The sequence below is a fragment of the Tupaia chinensis genome, unplaced genomic scaffold (genome assembly GCF_000334495.1).
Source record: "Tupaia chinensis unplaced genomic scaffold, TupChi_1.0 Scaffold000070_1, whole genome shotgun sequence".
NCBI lineage: Eukaryota > Metazoa > Chordata > Mammalia > Scandentia > Tupaiidae > Tupaia > Tupaia belangeri.
The window spans coordinates 166,806-177,311 of record NW_006159530.1 but is presented as its reverse complement, the minus strand read 5'-3'; the positions used below and the strand labels follow the sequence as shown (position 1 = coordinate 177,311).

Here is a 10,506-nt window from a genome sequence, read left to right as displayed (position 1 = left end):
TTTTTTTTGAATTATTTTATTTAACTTTATTTATTTATTTTAATTTGACCAGAAAGGGACAGAGTGAGCAACAGAGAAAGAGAGAGAGAGAGAGAGAGAGAAAGTGACATCAGGTCCAGGACTCAAACTGTGGTCAGCCATGTGGGAGTCCAATGCCCTTAACTACCACGCCACCTGCTGGCCCCAACACCAGAATTTAAGATTAACAGGTCTTACTTAGTTCCTTGTTAGGTATAGAGAGTGGCCACATCTGGACAAGATACTAGCGCCCTTTCAAATAGATACGGTCTTTGTGCTGACATTGCAGGGCAAGTGAAAGCTCTAACAAAGACATAGTCTGCGGTTGTCCTGCAGGGCAGTGTAAATGAAAGGAAACTGAGTGTCAGTCAGAGAAGGCCAGGGGAAACTTTAGAGCCACGAGATGCAAGATACTCCACAGCTGTCGCTGACCTTCTGCTTCTCCCTCCCGCACTGCTGTATAAAAGAATAAACCTGGGAACAACTCAGGGCTGTGGTAATCTCCACCAGAGATGCCCAGACTGCCTGATTCCCGCTTTTCTCTACTGAGTGTCTGTATCTGTTCTTTCTGCATCCACTGCTACTCCCACTCAAGGTCCACATCCATGTCTCATAGGCCGAGGCAGTCAGGCTCATTAGAAAAGCATACCAAAGTCCCATACAGACACGGTATATCAAGGTAAGGTAGTATATTTTTGCTGAAAAGAGACAGAGAAAGGGGAAGTGAGAAATCACCCCCATCCCAGGATTCCCACACCACAATCCCTTCTCCTCCATTCTCCTGTTGTGATTTGGGATACACTCACACATGCACCCAGCATAATTTTCAAGCTGCATGATTTCCAGGCTTTGAGCGTTGGTCGGCCATCTGGGAATCCAGCACCTTAACCATCATGCCACCTGCTGACCCTGCAGCAGTATTTTTTTTTTTAAAGAATTATTTTATTTAATTAAGTTATTATTATTACTTTTCAGTTTGATCAGAGAGAGACAGAGAGGGAAAGTGAGAAAGCAAGATACCAGGTCCAGGACTAGAACGGTGATCGGCCACGTGGGAGTCCAGCACCTTTTACCAGCACGCCACCTGTCGGCCCCAGGATTTTCAATCTCATTTACCACTCCAAACTTCCAGAGAGTCCAATTTTTTCTTTGGTTCTGGATAATTCACAGCCTGTAATTCCGAATATTACTTCTCTAACATTCCTTGTGTCCTCTGCTTCTGGAACTCCTGCTAGAGTATGTCTGCCATGGTGTGTGTGTCTGTAATTACTAATCTATTGAGATCAATTATGGGTCATCCCAGAGGTGACGGGATTCAGCTCCTATGGGATGAGGGGACTATCCCACCCCACACCCCATTCTTCCTGCCTTTTGGCACCCATTCATCATCTGTCTCTATGAGGCCTTTTTTTCTTTCCTGATGTCCACATGTGAGTGAGAACGTGTGGTATTTCTCTTTCTGTGCCTGGCTTATTTCACTTAACGTTGTGTTCTTCAGGCTCACCCACTCAATGTCAAATGACCGGATTTCATCCTTCTTAATGTACTCTAGCTCTTCTTTCAAGAGCTTTTGGTCCCCTCATCCCATAGGAGCTGAATTCTCAGCCACCTCTGTGTCCTTTCAGATCTGAAGTCTAGACTCTCATTTTTCTTTCTTTTTTAGGTTTTTCTTTGCCATAGGGTACATGTGCTTGCCAGACAGAGACAGAGAGAGTCAGAGGGTTTTTCATCTTTACAATGATGTGAAAGCCATCAGAATGTAACCTCTTCATACACTGAGATCTGTACTAGCATGTAATCAATACTTGCTGAATAAGGCTGGAAGAGGAGAGAAATTAGGAGCAAAGACCTGGCCCACAATTTTCTCTAGGCTGGAGTTTTTCGGTGTCAGCACTACTGATATTTTGAGCCAGATAATCTATTTATTACTGCAGGGACTGTCCTGTGCCTTATGGGGTGTTTAACTGCATCTCCCACCCAAAGGTGCTGACTAAAATGTCTTTAGATGTTGCCAAATAGCCCCTGGGGGATATTGCCTTCAGTTGAGACTGTTGCATTGAATCTACCTTCATGGTTTCTCTTTCTATCACTTGATTCTCCTTTGGGCAACAGAAAGAAATTCCTGGTCTAGGGAGAGCAGAATTACATTGTCATATTTAGAGAGAATACACAATTACAACTAAACTCCAATGATCACTTTGTACAAAGTTTATTTATAGAATACTGACCTATGTCCATTATTCTTAGAGAATGCTCAGGTAACTTGTACAACTATTATGCATATGTGCAGGACAGAGAGACAATGTACAAAGAGTGGTATTTATTGGGGGCGGGTGGCGATATCATAGATGACCTGTTGGCTTCTATTGGGCTTGAGACTTTGCTGGCCCGGTTTTCAGACGACCAGACAGTTCCCTCAGCTCCATGAGCAAGTGGCCGAGGAGAGCTCTCACATCCTGCATGTGTTTGAGCAGAGTGTTCATCTGGTGATGCAGGTGAGGGTCTGGTACCGCCAGAGGAGAGAAGCCTGGGTCCACAGCAGAAGGGGTGGGCAGCGGAGGCCGGGATTCCAGGGGCTCTGTAGGAGCGGTGTCTGGGGCAGCTGATTTCGGTTGTGGAGGATTCAAGGTGGGGGGTGCAGCAGAGCTGGAGGGACCTGGATGGCAAGGCAGGCAGCTGGTATGAGAGTGAAGTCTGACTCCGACCTGCCCTCACGTTCCTGGTCAGCCTTTCTTGTTCTCTGAAAGTGGCTGTGGCCCAATGGTAGCAGGGACTTGAGGACTCTAGTGACCCTCCCAATCCAAATGTTCGTCTATGCAGCTACCTCTGCTTGGGAACCGTCAGTGATGAGGCCCCGTCATCAGACAGCTTAACTACGGCCAGTTCCTCCCGTTTCGGGACAGAATCTCCTTCCTGGAAGCGTGGATATGGTAACTGGTTCTACGGCTACCTCTCCATACGCCATCAGTCTAACTCCCTGCCCTTGTGCCAGCCTTCATCTCTCTGTCTGGGGACCCCTCTGCCAGCTGGAGGCCCTGCCTCTCCAGGCCCCCATCTCTAGTCCTTTGCACTATTCTTCGTATGGCATGGCCTCAAGCCCCTACATCATGCTGGGCACCGTCTCTGCCTGTATTTCGAGTCACATGTAGGCTTCTTAAGGTCCCAGAATTGAGCAGAGGGTCCAGACCACCTCATCTTCATTCTAGATATTACACAAGTTCCCAGAGATCATGAAGGAATTGTCAGGTCTCTGGGGCGGCAGGGGTGGGACTGGCTCAGGTCTTGGTTTGGTGAGCATGCACGGTGGCCTGAAGGAGAAGCTTGCTATTGGTGCTCTCTGGGTGGTGGGAATTCTGGCTAATGGTTCCTGCCTCCTCTGTGCCCCTTAACAACCTGCTCACACTGGACCCAGCTCAGGGCTCAGTCCACGTCCCCCATGTCCACAGCTGCACACACATGAACTCACTCTGCACGCGGAGCTCCAGCTGGGGGCTCTGTTTCCACACTTGGTTGTCCTCGGTGGCGGCCTCACACCAGTAGGACCCAGAGTGCGCTTCTGAGACCGTGGGTAGCTGGAATTCTGCAGAGAGGCCCTTGCTTCGCATCATCCTTCCATCCTTGTAGAAGGAGAAGAGGAGGCGGGCGGCTGACCTCTGCAGGGGCAGCTTTGTCTGGCAGGTCAGGGTCACTGGGCTTCCCTCTTGGAGCTCAGCTGAGGGTGTGGCTCTGAGAACTGGAGCTGGAAACAGTTCTGAGGAGACAATAGGCAAGGAACAAGGGCTCAGTCGCCTCGTATTCAGGAGGACCCAGGAGAGGCAAAGCCCTTCATGCTTCCTCTCCCCTGTCAGAAAGGAGCTCTCTCTAAAAAGGGCCCACTGGCCACATGGATCCTGAACTTCAGCTGTGAAATAGTACTTTCAGAGAATTAAAATGAAGATTTTTCTGCTGAGACTTCTTCCTCACTTACTTCTAGAAAGGCACAAACCCAGGCCCACCTCCACATGGATCCTGAATTTCAGCTGTGAAATAGTACTTTCAGAGAAGTCAGAAAGGAGCTCTCTCTAAAAAGGGCCCACTGGCCACATGGATCCTGAACTTCAGCTGTGAAATAGTACTTTCAGAGAATTAAAATGAAGATTTTTCTGCTGAGACTTCTTCCTCACTTACTTCTAGAAAGGCACAAACCCAGGCCCACCTCCACATGGATCCTGAATTTCAGCTGTGAAATAGTACTTTCAGAGAATTAAAATGAAGATTTTTCTGCTGAGACTTCTTCCTCACTTATTTCTACTCCTACAGAGTAAATGTCTAGACAGGTCCAAGTGAACAGGATCTAAACATCTGAACATAATTAGGGTCAGAATATCCATTCCCACTGATTTTGATGCACAAAGAGTGAGAACAGAACAGAAGAGAGATTGCAGATCATCTCATTCTGCATGCCTCTGAACACTCAGACTGAAGTTCAAGAATTAGAAGAAATGGAACCAGCAGTTAGCATAATGTCTATGTTGCTGGATTCCCATGTAGTCAACCTCGGTTTGAGTCCCAGACACGGTGGCTTAAACTCAAGCTGGGTGCGTGTGCGTGCATGTGCATGTGTGCCCAAGATCCCGAGAGGAGAATGGAGGAGAAGGGATTGTGGCGTGGCCATCCCCCCTGGGGGGGGATTTCTTGCTTTCTATCTCTCTGTCTCTCTCTGTCTTTCTGGTGAGCACATGCACCCTATAACAAAAATCTCTCAAAAAAAAAAAATAAATAAATAAGAATTAGAAGAAATGTACCATCCATCAGATGATTAAAAATCACTGCAGGGTCACAAGAAATATATATTAAAAAAAAAGAAAAGAAAAGAAAATATCTCTCCTCCAAGGAAAAGAATAACTCTTCATCCTCAGACAGTATGATGAAATTCATGGAATGTCAGATAAAAAATTTTGAATTTTGATGGTGACAAAGCTCACAGAGATCGAAGAGAAGAGAGGCAATGAACTGCTGAAGAGGTAGGGGAAAGGAGCTGACGAGTTCCAGGAGGTGAAGAAATTCTTGCAAGACCTAAAAGAGGAAATTCAAACTATAAAAAAGAATCAAATGAACCTGTTAAACATGAAGACTATAATACAGAAAGTCAAAATCTCCCTTGAAAATATTCAAAGAAGACTAGATCACACTGAAAATCGAATCTCAGATGTAGAAGATAGAATCGCTTGTCTAGAAAAATACACTACAAAGACTGAGAAAATTGCCCCCAAAAATGAGAATAATATATGAGAAATACTAGATACCATCAAATGTCCAAACATCTGGATAATTGGTATCCCAGAAGGGGAAGAGACCCATAAGGGCATTGACAATCTATTCCATGAAATCCTGCAAGAAAACTTTCCAAACCTAGAGAGGCATTCAAAGATCCAGTCCCAAGAAATACAAAGGACCCCCCAATAGAATCAACCCAAGAAGATCTTCTCCAAAACACATTATAGCCAGATTGAGCAAAACTGTAGACAAAGATAAGATACTAAGATTGGCAAGAGAGAAACGGCAAGTTACCCACAAAGGATATCCCATCAGGCTAATAGCGGATCTCTCATCAAAAACAATGTTAGTCAGGAAAGAATAGGAAAATATATTCAAAGTGTTAAGGGAAAAGTAATTGCAACCAAGGATACTATACCCAGCAGGATTATCCTTCATGTGGGAAGAAAAGACAAGAACATTCTTAGATAAACAAAACCTGAAAGATTTTACAATAGCAGACCAGATCTCCAAGAAGTTCTGCAAGGAATGCTATATCAGGAAAATGAAATACAGTCACACAGAAATAAAGAGTTCAAAAACTAAGAAAATGGCCAACTTAATCATGGGGACGTCTGGAGTTGAATATTATATCCCAGAATTTAATTGGGAAAATTGAAACACAACATGAGACTGAACTGGTGAAAGAATTTTATGACTTTTGACTAAAACATTGCTGATTTTCTTCTAGGCTTTGTTTTCCAGTTTTAAGGATTTTTGTCTTGTCTTGGGCTGCCGATAGGTTCATGTACTTACTATTTGAACAGAATACCAACCTGTTTCCTGGCTTTAAGTTTTAAGCATATTTCCTTAGCATTTCTTTGGTTTATAAAAGCTAAATCTGCTTTTCTTGAAATTAAAAAAATATAGTAAAAAATACATAATTAATGACTATAGTAAACTATATAGTATCAGCTAGATGCTACCTTGTAGTATATTCACTACTCAGTTTCATGCCTAAAGTCAGACATGTATCCATAGATATGTATATATCAGCAGAGCTTGCTATTAAAAGTAGTTAGATTATTTAAGAAATTTTGTGAATCAATAAAATGTGGGGGGGAAAGGGAATGGAAAACAACTGTGGACACCTGATAGTGTGGGAGGAGGTGGGAAATGGCAGAGGGTGAGAAATAGGAGGAATATAAATATATATATGTGTATATATGTATACACACACACACATATATATATATGAAACTAGAAATAGAAAATTATTGATGATAACATGTATGATTAAGCCACTATGCAGCATATTCTGGATGGGAAATCACATTTTGTATGCTGTGACAATGCTCAGTGAATGAAGGTAAATTAATTAATTGAAAACCAAAACTTTTTTTAAATGTGTGTGTGTGTATATATATATATATATCAAGAAGTGGAAAATTATTTGTCAACAATAACATGTATGATTAAATTACTATATGGTGTATTCAGGATGGGAAATCACATTTGTATGCTGTAATGATGCTCAGTGAATGAATGTAAAATAAATTTAATTAAAAAATAAATAAAAATAAAATAAATAAATAAAAAGGGCCCACTGGGAGACCAGCAAATGGCATAATGGTTACGTCACTGGGCTCGCACAAAGTCAACAGTGGATTGAGTCACACATCCAGAGGCTTGAAATTCATGCCAGGCACATGCGTATGCATGCCCAAGATCCCAGAGGAGACTAGAGGAGAAGGGATTGCAATGCAGCCATTCCCCCAAGGGGTGGTTTCTCACTTACTGTCTGTCTCTCTGGCAAACACATGCACCCTATAGAAAAATCTCTCCCAAAAAAAGGTTCATTTTTAGGGCCAGATGATGCCACGGCTCTGCGAGGTGACTCCAGCCCACTGGTCCAGGCTCACACCAGGAGCCCCTGAGGATGTCGGGCATATGTCCGTTCATGAACTGGAGCTGGTTGAATCAGGGCATTGAGACCCTAGGAGAGGGGACTTACTTCCTCTCTCTCTCTCTTACTCATGGAAGAAATAAACTTTTTAAAAATGTTTCAGGGTAGGGGGAAGGGGACCAGCAGATGGCATAATGGTTATGTCGCTGGAATCACACAGAGTCGACCATGATTCAAGTCCCAGACCCAGTGGCTTAAACTCAGGCCGGCTGTGTGTGCCCAAGATCCCAGGAGAAGAATGGAGGAGAAGGGATCGTAGCATGTCCATCCTCTGTGGAGGGTGATTTCTCGCTTTCTGTCTTTCTCTCTCTGTCTCTCTGGCAAGTGCATGCACCCTATAGCAAAAACCTCTCTAAAGAAAGAAAGAAAGAAAGAAAGAAAGAAAGAAAGAAAGAAAGAAAGAAAGAAAGAAAGAAAGAAAGAAAGAAAGAGAAAGTTTTCTCGCTTTCTGTCTCTGTCTCTCTGTCTTTCTGGCAAGTGCATGCACCCTATAGCAAAAACCTCTCTAAATAAATAAATGAATATTTTTTAAATTAAAAAGTTCCTAGAGCCAGCCAGTGGCATGGTGGTTAAGGTAGCTGGATCCCACATAGCCAACTTCAAGGTTTGGGTCCTTGACCTCGTGACTTTAGAAACACACTAGCTTCACACCCAAAATCCCAAAAGGAGAATGGAAGAGAAGGGATTGTGGGATGGAGGGTGACTTCTCATTTTTCCTCTTTCACTCTCCCTTTGCCCCCCCCCTTTTCAGCAAGCACACACGTCCTATAGAAAAGCTGAAACGTAATAAAAATACGAAAGGTTTCATTCGAACCTCTCAAGTTCTTCCTCTCTTACATAGATGAGACTAGGAAAGACGCAGAGTTGGGAAAATCTGACGTGGGTTCCGTCTCCCCATCACAGGGAAGCTTAGGTTTGGGGGGTCTGAAACATGCCCAACTCTGAGTGGAGCTGAATAGCTGGAAAAGGCCACACGGAGACCTCACCCTTCCTGAAACCTAAAGGGCGTTGGCAGCAACCTGCTTGTTAAGACTACGATAATTTTGCCATCTCGGGGCCAAGGAAAGATGATCCGGGGCTCCCCGTCTCTGGGGCTCTCACCTTGGACGGTAATAGCCACGGCGGACGCTGTTTCCAGGCTCCCAGAACCAGGACTCCGGAAGACTCCACTGCAGTGGTAGTTCCCGCTGTCTGCCTCTTGCACCGCAGCGATGGAGAAGTCCCGGCTGGGTCCCGTAGGACCCAGGGCTGAGCCATCTCGGTAGAAGGTGACCTGAGTCAGGGGCCAGTCTTGCCAGGCCCGGCAGTGCAGAACCACCGGGTCCCCTTCAAATACAGGCTTGGCGGGGCCTTGAAGGATCAGCCAGTCTGCGTCCAGAGCGAGAGCTGTGTCACCACTGTCCCTCCGGGGCGCCCTCCCAGAGTGATGCTCACCGCAGACCCAGGCTGAGAGTGAGCAGTGACTTCTCTAGGGCCTAGGACTGAGGGGGCTCTTCCTGCTGTGGGCCCAAGATGGGGAAGGTCCCCCCTCATGGCCTGTTCCTGGGGCACTTCCTGAGCGGGCCGTGGGGCTGAATGGAGGGGCTGGGTGCTGGGAGGAAGCCTGGGTCTGTGCCCGCCAGGCCCCCGGGTACCTCACCGTAGGACACGATCAGATGGAAGGGCTGGCTGAACGAGTAGCTCCTGAAGTCAGCCTCACTCGCACCTGCGCCGGCATCCGCGCTGTGGCAGCTGTGCTCCTCCGCCCGGGCAGCTGCTTCACACTGCATCTGCAGGAAGCCAGCCGCTGAAGAGGGCATGGCCCAGGGAGAGCCAGAGAAAGAGGAAGGACAGCAGGGAGTCGCCCCCAGGGGATCCTCTCTCTCCTGGAGAATCACCCTTTACAGAGTAAGAATAGGAAACCACCAAATCCTTTTCCCCAGGACTCCCTGGGGGTCTCAGAGGGGTAGTTTTGACCTGGTTCTCTGGCTTCTGGGTGGTCTCAGTGAGCAGGCTGTGGTTTGGGGAAGGTGGAAAGGGGAGAATGAAGGAATAGTGGACTCACCAGTATGACATGCAGCTGAGGGGCAGGAAACCAGAGACCAAAGGCAATGGTGACCCCACGGCAGAGGGACACAGAGCGGGAGGGAAGGGGAGACGTCAGAGTCTAAGTTCATGTGTGTTCACCACGTGCCAGACCCCGCTAGCCCATTCACATAGCATCTTAGTTCATCTGCATAAGCTTCCCAGATGTGCGCCTTCAACCCCACCTACTGTTTAATTTTCATTATTACCAGTTTTTAATTTGCTATAGGGCATGTGCACTTGCTGGAGAGAGAGACTGAGAAATCCCCCCTCAGGGGAGGGGCACTCCCCAATTCCTTCTCCATTCTCCTCTCGTGATTTGGGGCACACATGCACATGTGCCCGGTGTGTTGTCCAAACCACTGGGTTCAGGACTTGAACCACACACAAGGCCATGTGGGATCCAGCCGCCTGAACCACCACATGGCCAGCTAGCCCCATCCCCATTTTATAAAGCTTAAAGAAACAGGCTTCAGGAAGCAAATGAACATAGTCAAAGTTCAAGAAGAGTAAGGACTGGGGCAGGCAGGTCGGCTGTCGGTGCAGAGCCAGGGCTCTCCTGACTCTGCGATGCAGACATGGTCTCCACCAGTCCTCACGCCTTCCTCGGGCCTTCTTCCATCTTCCCATCTTCCCAAACTTCACATCACTCTTCAGCCTTGAATGTTATCTACCAGAAAGCTTTTAATATCTCGCTGTGTCTCTCTTCTTCCCTTATTTACTTATTTATTTGTTTATCTATTTATTTCATCAGAGACAGAGAGAGACAGACAGCACCCCAACGGTCTCACACTGTGATTCTCTGCTCCACCCACCCCAGCCTTCCCAGCCAGCCATGGCCGTGGGCGCCTGCACCTGCCATGCAGGTCGACCGAGGAACTGAACCCACGACCCACCGTCTGGATCACTTCCCCAGAGCAGCACATCACCGCTGTGTCCCAGAGCTGGAGCTCTCCTCTCTCCTTGCCCCTCTTTTTCCCAGCCGTCCCTACTTTGTCCTCTGCCCCTTGGGCTTTACCTGGTCATAGCAGCGCCCTTCCTGTGTCCTTACCTCTCCCCTGGTCCCACCCCGCCTGGACTGACAACCACAGGAGAACTCTGCCTCCAAGTTGAGACTTAGAGCTATGGTTTCTCATCAACTCCCCTCGCCCTCTGCCCTCCTGGATGGAACCAGGCCAGGTAAGGTCAGTTCTCCCGTCGCTGGGTCGCTGCCGCTGTGGCTG

The 10,506-nt window shown here is 46.8% G+C and overlaps 1 protein-coding gene across 4 annotated transcripts in view; it reads right to left on the bottom strand.

The window, feature by feature from the left end:
• Positions 1–2,227: 2,227 nt before the first annotated feature.
• The window catches only part of FCRLA (Fc receptor like A), a 13,653-nt gene continuing 5,374 nt past the window's right edge, over positions 2,228–10,506 (bottom strand). The window contains exons 2-6 of one of the 4 annotated variants that reach the window (XM_027767449.1): positions 9,264–9,278; positions 8,859–9,097; positions 8,321–8,587; positions 3,485–3,769; positions 2,228–2,674 (exon numbers count right to left, since the gene is read on the bottom strand). In XM_027767449.1, the coding sequence (XP_027623250.1) occupies positions 2,382–2,674; positions 3,485–3,769; positions 8,321–8,587; positions 8,859–9,097; positions 9,264–9,274 (1,095 nt within the window). In that variant the 5' untranslated portion in view covers positions 9,275–9,278 and the 3' untranslated portion in view covers positions 2,228–2,381. The remainder of the gene's footprint in view (positions 2,675–3,484; positions 3,770–8,320; positions 8,588–8,858; positions 9,098–9,263; positions 9,279–10,506) is intronic. The other 3 variants (XM_027767453.1, XM_027767450.1, XM_027767451.1) reach the window with 3 other exon arrangements.